Source organism: Zonotrichia albicollis, chromosome 13 (assembly GCF_047830755.1).
Source record: "Zonotrichia albicollis isolate bZonAlb1 chromosome 13, bZonAlb1.hap1, whole genome shotgun sequence".
Classification (NCBI taxonomy): Eukaryota; Metazoa; Chordata; class Aves; order Passeriformes; family Passerellidae; genus Zonotrichia; species Zonotrichia albicollis.
Window position 1 is genome coordinate 8,360,366 of NC_133831.1, and position 13,716 is coordinate 8,374,081.

Consider the following 13,716-nt stretch of genomic DNA (forward strand, 5'->3'; position numbering starts at 1 on the left):
ATGCAAGTGCTTAAGTGACTGCTGAAAAAATTCTACCTTCAGCTCCCACAAAGGTCTTGGTCACTTGCTTTACTGGCATTCTTACTCATCCTGTACAAGAAAAATTCCAAGAGTTTTAGCTAAATAATTGTTTGCAGTTGATGCTGAGCTGAAGACTGTAAATTCTGCTTTCTGAGGAATAAAAGCCCATGGGATTGCTATGAAATGAAATTTCTCCCTAGAGGCATGCAAGTAATGCAGCACTTGCTCTGGATCATCCAAAGATTCCAAAAACTCAGAGCCTGTGCCTCTCTCACCAGTGTCCACATATGACCTCAAGTAACTAGTGTTGGTCATAATAGCAAGGAGATCCAGCCAACTCATACAGAAAGAGCATCTTTTGCAAGAAAAAACTTGGGATGCAAAGTAGCTCCTAGGAGGGACCAGGCTGGAGAGGAAGGTTGGCTTAGAAATTACAATAGCTTGTCAAGATGGTGCAAACAGGCATCAGGCTCTCCCACCATCCCTATCCTCCCACAAAGACTGCCTCCTTGGCTCCTCCTGCACACTGAAGGTGGAAGAGAAGCCATAGACAGATGTCTTCCTGCTGGAGTCCCTCTACTCTAACATTAGCATGTAGCAGAGTAAATTATTATTAAAAGAAAAGGTTTGAAGCTTTTCACACCATTTAACAGTCAGTCCATGTGAACTGCTCGACTGTAGGCTCTGGGAGGAAGGCATCCATCACGAACAGGCTAGAGTTTATCTGGCTTTCTTTGTTCAGGGCAAGTATGTGTTCTCAGGGTCAGAGCTGTCCTGCAGTGCCTCTTCCTGCTGGGTCTTGTACTGAGGTCCAAACCCTTGCAGCCCCAACACAGCCCGGGGGTCGGCGAGCACAGCACCTCCTGAACTTTGCGGGGGCAGTGCCTGCTTGCTTCAAAGGCAAACTGTACCCGGTGTTTACACCAGTCTACAAGGCATGAAAAGGCCTAGGAGGTCAAATATCCACCACTGTAATTTCAGGCAGGATCAAACAGAAAGCAACAGCTGGGCTGAGTGAGCAAGTCCACGTTTAATTACAAATGGTTTCGGTAATAAGCAAAAGCAAGAACAAAGCTGGTGAAAAACCTTTTTCTTCCTGGCTTCTGTTCAGGCTGTATAGAAACAGCTGCCTAGAAGAGAATCTCAAATAAGATCCACCAACTACATTTGTTCTATTTTCAGGACTGCCACAGCAGCACTGTTCCCTGGGCAATGCCTCTGTGCTTTGACAAGCACCAAGGATGGACAGACAGATCGCAGCTGCAGGGCTGGGTCTGTGCAGGGCTCTCCCAGCCTGGATCTCAACCCCTGTGAGTCTCACAAGTACATGCACAGAGTCATTTTCCAGTAAGCTGCTTGGAGGATTTAATTTGCTTTAACATCCTCTGAACATGAAATACTGCTGTAAAACGGGATTGCTAGCTCAGAGATGATGGACCCTGCTCACAGGTCCTACCTGCCTGGGAAGAGGGCAAAAAAAATCTCTTGGAGCACCAGGAATTCCCACTGATCCCTCCATCAGGTCAATGCATTTCATTTACAGCCAGGATCTCCTCTTGCTTTCCCCAAAAGGTCCTGGAGCAGTGGTTAAGGATAGGAAATGAGCCCTAAGACACACAGACAAGAAGGCTTAGCTGGGTGGGTGGAGGGCTTTTTTTAGATGCTGGGAGCCTTCCACCCATTTATTGGGGCAGCAAGTGAGAAGAAATCAGTGGGTCCCCTCACACATCTGATACCTCTGATAGCATCAGCAAGATCCTAACAGAACCCAAGAGCACAACAGAAACAACTGGAACTGAGTATCACAACCCCAAACCTCTGCAACAAACCCACACCCACTGCTGACAGAACTGTATGTCACAGGAGGACACGATGGGAATAATGTGAAGGCTGGAAAACCATCACATCCCTGGGAACCAAGGGCTTCTGACCTTTCTAGCAAAGCCTGCTGAGAGAACTGGGTGGGTTGTTTTGTACTCCTGGCTTTAATTACAGCCAAGTGTTTAAGTTATTCTCCTCCAACCACCCCCATGTCCCTCACAAGCACAAATCTAGCTTTTTATAGCACATCCGGTATGGATGTTAAACACATTCAGGAAATGCACTTTCAGCCCCAAACATCCCCTCCCCTGAATCAGTCAGGGTTTGTAACACGGACACGTGGAGCCGGATGTTTGGTTTTGTGACCGTTGCTTTTCTGGGTTACTTCTGTCTGTTTAGAGAAGGGAAATTCAATAAATGCAGGGCAGGCTGGCTGCATTCAGAAATGATACATGCTGCTTGCAAGGTGAAGAAAGAAAAGCCAGATGGAGAAGCCACTATTAGCTCCTCAAATTCCCTGCACACAGGGCAAGGCTTTTTTTTTTTTTTTTAATAGCTGACAAAGCTCCTGGGGGCTGACAATGGCTCACAGCACAGTGGGTGTCCACAGGCACAGCTCAGATCCCAAAATCATGTTTTTCACTGCCTTGTGGCAACAGACTGGGGCTCTCCCATAATGCATAAGGGAAAAATGCACCCTCTCCCCTAAAACTTCTATTTTAAGCAGACAAAAGGTGCAAAGAACTGTCAGGCTATGCCAGGCTCTGTCGGTCCCCAAGCACTGCTCTGGCATGTCACCAAGGCTTGTGACTCTTTGCTCCAGAGCAGCAGGGTCTGGATAGCTTGGCTCAAGTCTAAAACCTGACCTTTGTAATTTGCTTAACATATGGGGCTTGCCTCTGGCTTTAAGGAATACCACAAACCTGCTAGTAATTTTCTCACCTGAAAATACCCTGGCTGGCTTCCCAGCTGGAAGCATCTTCCTAAGCCCAAAGGCAAGCATGTTTGCTGGCAGTCTCAGGGATCAGTCTCAGATACCTTTCCAAGACTCTCAGATCAGAGGGCCCAGGCTGGCCAGATTGCCCCAGAGAACCTCCTGCTAAAGCCTCAAGAGAGCTGGGCTGTTCACACACTGCTCCAAACAGCACTGCTGCTCCTCTGCCATAGGAGCCCTGCACCAAGCCAGGATGCCCTGCAGGAGGCTGTGAAAGGGAAGGCTTTTGGGGTGTCCTGCATTGGGGTTTGGTGCTCTGGAGAAAGGCAAGACACACAAGCCCAGGATATTTTTCCCCACCCTTCTCCACAGCCAGGTCACCTCATGTTCTGGCCAAGCAACTGTCAGTAGGACATCACACATCAGCAAGCTGAACAATGACCTAATTAAGCTGCTTCCAAAATAATCTCACTGAAGAAAAGTTAAAGTCCTTGAACTCATTATTTCTTATATTGATTTTTAGTCTACTTTTTTCCATATCTGATGTGAATTCTTCAGGTATCTGCAACATTGATTCAAATTGAGCTGTGGCTATTACTGCTGAGCAATCCAAGCTCCAGCAAAAGCAACCATGCCCCTTGGTAATGACCAGGCTGCAGAGGTCCACTGGGCACCCAGCTCCTCCCCTGGGCCTGTAAGGAACAGGAGGAAACAGGGATCTCTGCTGAACTGGAAGGTGAACAGCCCCTGGAGCTTTCCCAGGGGGCTGCCAGACCTGTCTGCACTCAGAGCAGCAGGCTGGAGGGCAGGTTTGAAGACATGGGATCACCAGCAGCGTGCACAGTGTGCAGCTGCCCCAGCTTCAGCTGCCACTCAAACAAACTTTGGCCACCAAAACTGCACAAAGAATGCCAGCCCAACCCAAGGCAAGTTTTCCAGCACAAAACCCTGTGCACAACACTTAGGTTACAATTGATGAGCTCTGCAGGGATGAACCCATGTGCAGTGTGAACAAGAGCATGAAGACTGTGCTCATCTATGCCTTCATTCACTCAGAGAGCAGCAGCTGTCAAGGGCTGTGCACACACAGACAGACAGAGAGACACAATGCTTTCACTACCCTGAGCTGAGTACAAGCTATGCAACACTTAGTTGGAAAAATGAGTGACAATCCAGCTGCAGCAACTGAATAACAGCATCCCAGGGAAAGGCAGCCTTAACTCACACTGGAGAATTGCTCTAAGCTCACAGGAAGGACAGTGTATTTATTTGATGGGTATTGTTTCTGTGTGATCAAATCATATGCAGCTTAGGGCTTTCAAATATCAACGCAAACAACTGACTTAAATAAAAATCATCACTGGAACACAGAAGCATCTCCTCCATTCCTAAGAAGCTGGTGATCTCCCAAGCTCATCAGGAACCAGACTGGCATCTCAGATGCAAGGGGACTCGACCTCCTTGTATCTTTCACAAGCATTATGATAATCTCAGAATTAGGTGTTAGAGCTTGAACAGAAAAGTGACAAATCCACATCAAAATGATATTAGAGAACATCAAAGAGGCAAAAACATCTCTCATTTAAATGCTCACCCAAAGTCTCTAAGAAGCCACAGGGCAGCCTGACATGGCTTTTTATAGCCCTGAGAAGCACCTGTCAAAGGAACTGCAGGCAATCTCAGCAATGCTCCTTGGCTACCTGCAGTTTCATCAGGCTGCTTGAGACAGTCAAATCACTATTTCCTTACTGGGATGAATGATTTATGAGGATTAAGAAATGTGAGCCTGAACCTATGAAGTGAGTCACTGGAACTCACGGGCTGCCTCCCCCACTTCCCACCAGCCCAAACCATCACACCTTCCAGGCCTAGTCCTGCTCCCACTGAAATACTGCAGAAAGCAAACAGCCATTAAATAATGCAGAGCTGCACTGTTGGCTCCTGTGCCATCTCTCTCACTGAGGGCCCATACACGGGCAGGGAAATCCCAAACTCACCCCGAGACTGTCGGCAGGGAAGCTGGAGCTGCTGCCTGCAGTTTCTCTTGCTGCTTCAGAAAAGATTTAGCTTCTTTTGAGTTTGAGTCTACTTCTTTAGTCACCCTGTTGAAGGAAAAGAGAAAAAACAGAGGGTAAGGAAGAGCTGTACTCAACAGTAAAATCAAAGATCCATCAAGGAAACACAGAAAACAGGTACAAGAGTCTGCACATCCCCTGCACAGAGATCACCTTCCTCAGCTGCAAGCTGAAGAACACACATCTTTGTTAAGATTTCATTCCAGTGGCAAACCCTCTACATTCATGGCAGAAAAAAGAAAAAGAGTAGCTAATTAGAGCTGGGGGAGGAGGAGATGTTTTTTCTTTCCAGCAAACTGGAATGCTTATTCATTTGAAGAGGCCTGTGTCACTAGCAGCTACTAAATGCTCTCCTCAGGTCACTGGGGGCAATTCCAGGCTCTTAATTGGACTCTTGATTTTCTCATTTGTTGGTCAGTGAGGCAGCTCTTCAGCCACCCTTGTCTCACAGCCCACAGCACACAGGCCTGGCAACATCTGCAACCCAGAGCAGAGCATGGAAACTGGCTCTGGGGATGGGCAGAGGGAGAGAAAGGTCTGACAAGGCAGCATGTAGAAATTTACTCTCATTTTCTAGTTAATTTTTGTTTGAGGCCCCAAGGGTGCAAAATATTGAACTTCAAAAACTTATAAATCAATATGGCATCTACAGCAGGGAATGAATTATAAACATAAGAAAGAATCTCTAGAAAACCACTCAATAATTAATTGTTAGAAAACCCCAGCTACTTTAGCCCCCTCATTTACCATGACCTGCCTCCAGCAACACGCTTTTCACGCTCTCAGTAGCTCTTAATGAGGCTGCCCTTATTTGCCAAGCTAACAATTTTGTTCCCATGGAGCACAAGCCTGTGAGCCTCTCCAGGGCCCTGCAGCTCTATGGACACAGAGGCAGCCTGACCCACAGCTCAATCTCCATCTCACCCTCCTGCATTCTGGGCCTCAGGTTGTATCTGCTCTGTATCCGTGCAGGCTCATCCCTGGTCTGCACCATTTGCTGATGAGAGGCTGAAAGCCTGGCTGGCCATGGGATCTCCCCTGGCTACAAGTCAGGCTAATCACTGCTTGCTTCCTACCCACCAACCTGACCCCACAACTGCCATGAAAGAGTTGGCTGATAGTCATGGAGAAAGCCCAGAAGCTGCAGCCCCAGACAGGTTTCTGCTGGGCTGGCATCAGGTAAAGTGACACAGAGTTATCTGTTAACCCTGGAGGCACTGATGTCCTGAAATCTCACTTGCACACAACTAGTGCATCCACATCTCCATCATGACAGTGAATCAGCATCTGAAACTCCCTTCCTCCTTCTCCACAGACTGCAAATGCAGTGGAAAAGGCACAAGAATAAATGCCTGTGCTGTACAGTTGCTCAGCCTTGTTCTGCCAGTGCAGGAGGAGATTAACCCCATTTCCCCCTGCACTGTCACATGCCTTTCAAACCACAGCAGTCATGTGGATAGAGACAATCCCACACTAGGAATACTTAGAAGTGTTGGCTGATCAGATTGGTAATGGAAGGGATAGGAAAAGGAGAAAAGCACTTCAGGAAGAAAATAAAACCTTGCTACAGCATCATCAGAGTTCACCCCAAACACATCACCCAGTCACAACCCTTGGCAGCAGTGGTCATGTCATGTAGCAGCTGTACACCAAAGGTTACCCTACATCCATGGATTTCATTAGACAGGCCAAACTTGGTGCTCTCATGCAGCAATAAGACAGCATTTCCCAACCATGAGGCTGAGTTCAGATCAATGCAATCACACAGCCTATTTACTTTCAAATGCAGCATCTAAACAGCCAGCTCTGAGCCCTGCCAAGCTGGGAAGCAGCACCCTCTCTTGTGCACTCTGGCAGGGTCCCTCTCCTCTTGTCCACCCCTGCACTCCTGTGCCATCCAGGGTGCACCCCTGGCATGCAGGGAGCACCTGAGCCACAGAGAGAAACATCAGCAACCTTGAGTGTGCAGCACAATAGGGAGCAAGTCTTCAAAGCCAGTGGCAGAGCTGAGATCTCAGCACTGGGCCCTTGGCCTGAACCTCCTGTGCATCTTCAGCCCTCTCCGGCTTGGAGGAGGACATCAGAACTAACGGATGTCTCCCCTACCAGCTGAGGAAAAGAAAGGCACAAGGCTAAAATGAAAACCAGCTCTAGGGATTTGCACTCCCACAGAGTTAGCACACTCTTGGCTGGACCAGCAGTACCAGCCACAGATCTTGGGACGGGAGATGCCCAGTCCCAGAAAGGGTGAGAAAGCAGAAAGCACATGATGCACAGGCAGTGTGGCACAGGCCTTCAGTGACAGACACTTCAGCTAGCCAGGGGCACAAGAAGGTTCCTACCAAGGGTTTATTTGTGCTTTGATTCTCACACCCTCCTCCACCTCAGAGTACCAGCACCAATGGCTGGGCACAAAATACAACACTTAATTCCATTTTCTTTGCTCCCCTTGGCCTGCCAGCAGCTGCTCTAACACACATTTTTGGAGTTGTCCACTGCAGAAATTCAGCTGCAAAGCTGCATGCAACCTGTTCCACTAGGACTGTCCAGCTGGGGACAGAGGAATGCGACAGAAATGTAATTAAAAGTGACCTTTCAAGGCAATTCCATCACAAGACCCACTTACAGCCTCATAAACTGAAACAAAAGCTGCTCTGAGGCAGGCTGATGCTGGGCTGATGCCAGCAGCAACTCCTGCACCACTCCAACAGGAATGACGGAAGAGTATTAAGGAGCTTTACAAGGTATTAATTCAGGTTATGCACATTTCAACCTTTCCCAGATCCCAGGCCAGGAAGAAAAAAGAAATCCTCTGGTCTGCATTATTATGGGAGACAATAACTCTCTCCATGTAGAAACCAAAACAATTCTTGTTCTTCATGGGGAGAAATGGGAGTCATTAATTCAGCTGGAAGAAATCACAGTCATTACTAAGGAAAATTACAAGACCTTTCACTTTTAAATACTTGATAAATAACTATTTGCCTGACTGTTTACTGGGATGCTATTCACACATTGTAATCCAGGACTAAACATGAAAATAAGTATATTGTCAGCAATAAAACAAGTAGCTAGTGTCTCGCCCACTTGCAGCCCCTGTAATTCACACACAAAGCCACTCACTCTCATCACTTTGCCACAGAGATTTCATTACACTGCTATGCTATTAAATTGCATAATAAGACTTCCAAAACACAGAACAGTTATTAATTTTTTGGACCATGCCAGAGCCTGGTAGCACAGATGATGCTACTGTACAAGGTGTTGTGCAAGTGTAAAATAAAAATATCTTCCATATTTAGAAGTTATTATAAGGAAAACATGCTAGAAACTGGATCACTGAGTGCCCTGAATACTTACAGATGTCCTTCTTAAGACCCTTCATCTCTGAACTAAGCTCCAAGTGGTAGCCAAACATTGAGGCATGGCCATACCCACCCAGCCTGCTGGTTTGGTGCCCAGAGGTGGGTGTGTGAGCTCCACCTTCCACTGAGGAGCTTATCACCCATCCTTTCACAGTTACCAACTGAAATGCTGCAACCTAAGTGCATGGAGAAGGCCCCAGGTTATGTATGCTGGGCACAAACCACACCACCTGCTGTCAAGGCTGTCCCAAAGGGGCTCCACAGAGCACCTACAGATCCGAAATGTGGCAGATTAGTTTAAGAGCAAGTGGTTGATCTGCTCCCAGCAGTGCCCTTAGCCACATAAACTGCTACAAAGAAGGAAGAATTCATGCTGGAATGAGCATTATGCTGACAGCTCCAGCTAATCTGCAGAAGGAGATTAAACTCAAATTTTCATGCTTTAGTTTAGTGGCAGAGTGAGTCTAACACACCAGCTTGTCTGCTGCACCCTGGTAGAGCTACCAGGGAGAATCCCAATCCATCACACCTTGGCACAACACCCAGAGCCCAGGACCCGCCCCAGTGTGGTGCCTCCACTCCAGCACAGCTGAATCCAGTCCTGCTGGGCACAAACAGAGCTTGTGTAAGGGATGCCAAGGCTGCAGTGCGCCAGCAAAGTGCCCAGCTCAGCAGTGAATGCAAAGTGCCCTGCAAGCCCCTGGAGCAGTGCACCAGCAGAGCTTCATCCTTGCACAGAGGGGAAATGGAGGCAGGACAAGGGCAAGCTGGGAAAGACAAACAGGCATATTAAAAAGATGCTGGTTAATTATCTTTAGTCTGCTGTGTAATAGCAAACTTATGCATCCCAAGTGCCAAAATCCCTCTAATTTACCCCCAGGTGGCTCAAAACAGCTCCATTCTCCTAACCAAAACACCTGGTGCACATCAGGCTGAGGAAGCACATGTTGGTATTTGGGTATAAGGGGACTTAGAGCATAAAATACAGTTAAAATCTTTTCTCACAGCAGCACAAAGTTACCCTCTCCCCAACCTTCCTGCTGAGAAAGGGAGAACAAGAGTGGAAGCTGTGGAAAATGCCAGTTCTCTTTAGTACTCAGGACACTCTCCTCACTTGGGAAACCTGCCCCAGTTTAGACCTGACACAGTTACAAAACTTTCCACACTATCTTAATGTTAGCTCTGGGGAATCACAGACCAAGTGGGAAAAAAATGAGGCTAATTACTATTTTTCATTATTCCCCATTTGTGTTTCTCAATAAATAGTCCTTCAGCCTTCTGGAATGATCACTTAAGGAGAAAGTAATACTCATCTACAGGGGTTTGTTAAAAAAATTAAACCCTTTTGAGCTGAAGAATAATTTTTCTGAATATTTTTTTGGTGGACTTTTGTGCTTGAACTGCAATGTCCCAGGTGCCTTCCACAGAGAGATACACTGCATGAGAGGCAGATCCTCCAGCCTGCAAGAAATGCTGGAGTGCACAGGTTCAGCACTTTGCAGGAGGGAATTAGGTCCTCACACAAGTGAACCTGCAGACCACATCTGCCTGCACACTGCTCATGTATGTATTTTATGTTGAATTACCTGTGTAGAGCACAGAGAGTGAAAATTAGTATGTCCCCATCACTTTTCTGATTTCAAAGTAAAACATTCATTTTCCCCCTTTCAGGAAAAAAAAGAGCATTCCTCTTCAAACCAGGTGGGAGAAGCTGTTCCCTGGGAAACTCAGCCTATTCCCTGAAGCAACACAGACAAGACCAAGCTGGAATAACTGATAATTTTGTAGGCTGACTACATAGGCAGAAGAAGCTGGCTGGTTTCTAGACAGAAGCTGTTGGCTGGTTTCTAAAAAGAATCAGATGTGATGAGAGCTCTCCTGCAGCCAGGCAAGGGCCAAGCTGCCTGCCTGGTGCTGCTCCTCACAGCAGGTGTGTGCTGCCATCCAAGCAGTCAGCCCAGGCTGCATCTCAAACCAACTCACCTGAAAACAAGCAAAGGTGAATGGTATTTTAACATCAATAATGCATAACCTGGTAAGCCTTGAAGGAAACAACCAATTTTCCATTATCTCCTGCATGACAGAGACTGTGACAGATGCAAAGAAAACATCAGGGGATGGACAGTGCTGCCTCCTGAAATGCTGACCAAGCTGTCAGGCCCTTTTTGGACTTCTGCTTGCAGCTTCTGCAAGAGGCTCCCTAAACCCAGAGGGTAGCAGCACTCAGTTATCAAGCTCCCACTGGGGACTGCAAGAGGTAGAGCATGTGAAACATGGCTCTCTGGAGAAGCTGACCTGCAGCCAAGGCATGAGCCCTGCCCTTCACCTTGTTACTGCAGCTGTATTCACCCCACTTTTGGCACCTCCAAGCACCAGGTTTCTCCCTGCTTAACTGGATAAATATTCCCTTAGCCAGCTCCATTGCACTGCCTCAAAGTCCCACCATGCATTAGCATGCCAATCTTTGAGGCATCCCTGTGTTTTAATTTGTACCTCTCAGAAGGATTAAATGAAAGATTATGGAACACACCTCTGAGCTGAGTAATCCAGGTGAGCAGATGAGCTGCTGCATGTGTGAGTGTGACAGTCCCCCATTAATCAGGACCTGCAAATCCCCTGAAAGCCAGACAGATCCCTGCACCCCTCCAAGGCAGCACAGTGCTCGTGCCATGGATGCCTCTCCTGCTGAAGGATGGGAGTACCACAGGTATTAAGAGCCAAGGGTTCCAAATTCACTCAGAGCTATGAACACTGGACACAGAGGTTACACAGATCATAACAGGAGCCAGCACACACTACAGAGCAGAGGCATCCCCATGGGGGAAAGGCCAGACTAAGCTTGGCTCAGTCTGTAAGGTGTTAATGAGATTGTATGGCAGCAAACAGCTCTGCCTCCCCTTCAGGCTAACACAGAATCCCTCTTGCTTCACCATCTCTTAGTTACAGAAAAAAAATAATGCATCTTGCAAGCTGCACTTTCCAGCAGGGGAAACCCCAGGCCCAATGCCTGCAAAGCAGGCTCTGCCAGCATCTCACCAGAGATCAAAAGCCCTTTTCTGAGCCTGGAGCTGTCAGGAATGAGCAGCAGCTTGGAAACAAGGGAAACAGGCCAAGCAGCAAAATGCTGGGAGTGGATCTGAGGCCCCTGAGATGAAGGCATGAACAGAGGGACCAAAGAGCCCCTTACTAATAGCAGAAGAGCTCCTGTGAGACCTGAATAGGTCAGTAAGCATCTTCTATGTTCAGATTTTTAAAAGCCATGAAACTATCTGATAAAGAAACTACCAGATAAAGATACAGTATCTTCTTCTGGGAAAGGGTGTGATTTTTATTGAAGTATTTCCACACTGACTTACACAGAACACACATTGAAGAACCCAAAGATGAGACAATGCAGTTGTCATCCAGTTCCCAAAGCCAATGCAGCACCAGACACCCCAGGTTTGAAAGACCCAGAAATGGCCAAGTTAATCTGGAGGTCAATCCATCATTTTGGAGATGCTTTGAGACTCCTCCTACCTCTGGAAATCCCAGCTGAGCCTCCTTTTTCATCACACCAAGAACCAGCAAAACCACACAAATGAAAGCAGCACAGATAAATTATTTCCTTGAAAGCAGCGAGCCACATTAGAAGCCAAAGATGACTTTCAGGTGGGCATCTGCTCAGTCACCTTGGGAGTTTCAAGCATGTTGAGATAAAGGAAGACAACAGGGGTCAGCATGTTGGTGAGGGCAGGGCTATTAAGCAACACTTTGCAAGTCACAGCCCCTCTGAGCAGAAGCCTCATCTGCACATCTACTAATCAGAAAATCCTGATTAGACACTGGTCATTAGCCCATTCCCCTTTCCCAAGCACATTAAGCAAACCATAACACAATTTATTTTAGAAGCGAGTGTTCTGGCTTAGAGTCCTGGCTAGGTTTGATGTTTATGAAGTTACAATTTTTGCAGCTGCCTCTGAGAAAGGCAAATGGCTCACAAGTGAACCAGCACACAGCACAGCTCCTGCTCACACTTTCTGACCTCATCCCTGGGCCACCATCGTGCCAATCAGCATTGAACAATGTCAGTATTCCCCAGGGAAATTCTGAAGCATCAGGGAATGGATGCACACAGAGGAAAGGTTATCAAAACCAGCCCCTGAGACCCTGTCATTCTTGAAAGGTAACGTATTTTCACTTAATGGCTTCCAAAAAAAATCAATAGTTGTTTTTTAAATTGGAAAAAGCCAATATAAACAGTGGATAGCTGAGGCATGCTTTGACCTCTAAGAAAAACAACAGCATAAGGGCAGAAACAGGCTGCTGCCTACACTCCTTTATGCCAAGATCAGCATAAAAGCAACCACTCACATTTTAGTCTGCCACCTCTAAACAGTGGTCACATTCATGTTCCAGGTAATTCTGGTCAGTTTGATTTGTCTTATGGTCCCACAGCATCATCCCTGTGCTTATACACTTCAGATTAAATTTCTGGGAAAATATTAAAAGCCGAGGGTTTTACACCATGCAAGCTTCCTTTAGAAAGCAGCTAGAACACATTTCTCTAGAACACCTCAGCCAAGGAGGACTGAGGATAAAACCCTACTGACATCTGGCACCACCAGTCAGCAACACAAAACAGAAATCCTCAAGGAGTGGCTTTTCAAAGGGCCACTGAAATTAATTTCTCTTACTTTTCCTAACAATTCCTTGCTACTGCAATCAAAGCCATTGCAAAAAGCACATCAAAAATATGAGTGGTTCCTTCCTCTGCTCCTGTTAGCTCAGTTCACTGTCTTCCATGTCTGGCCTGACAACACCCAACCATCCATCTTGTGGAAGCTGTGTAACATTTGCTCTCCCCCTGGAGAAAAGGCAGGGCTTTCCAAATACCAGGCTGCAAGACAGACATTCTGGTAATGCTCACCTGCCTTCTCACTCACAGGTACAAGCAATACAGCAAAAGCTTTTTCAGAAAAGCACACATGGAAGACATCAAGCACAATAACCTTGATCTGATGTGCACCACACCACCTACAACATCAAGAGGTGCCCACCCAAACTCCTGGTCTTTCTCCTGATTTTAAAAGCTACTATGTCTCACTCAGCATTGCTCAAAACCCCATGAGCACACAACAAATGACCAAGATTCACACCCAGCAAGAAGTGTGAGCATGCTGCCAAGCCCTTGCATTGATTCACCCACTGAGATCCCTGGAAAGCATCACAAGGTAAGGACAGGGTTAATGGTGTCACAGGCTCTCTCACTGCTTGTGAGCCTGACAGGTCTGACTGGCCCCTGCTGAGAGCACAGAGCAAGAACACAGATGGACAATTAGATGTTTTAAAAATTACCCTCTGTGCCAGCTCTAAATCTTGAGACTTGTGGGAGTCGATTCCCTGCTCTTTTTACCCATTCCCCTTAAATACATCATCAGCATCAGGATTTTCCTTCCACTCTCCTTGGTTTCCAAAAAACAGCAGAAGCAGCTGCTATTGCTCAGACAGCCACCTTAAC

The 13,716-nt window shown here is 46.9% G+C and overlaps 1 protein-coding gene across 1 annotated transcript in view; it reads right to left on the bottom strand.

Annotated features, from left to right (window-relative positions):
• Positions 1–13,716, bottom strand: part of CFDP1 (craniofacial development protein 1) — a 59,144-nt gene that overhangs the window by 37,697 nt on the left and 7,731 nt on the right. Inside the window, exon 5 of the mRNA XM_005490768.4 lies at positions 4,774–4,878. Within this exon, the coding sequence (XP_005490825.1) occupies positions 4,774–4,878 (105 nt within the window). The remainder of the gene's footprint in view (positions 1–4,773; positions 4,879–13,716) is intronic.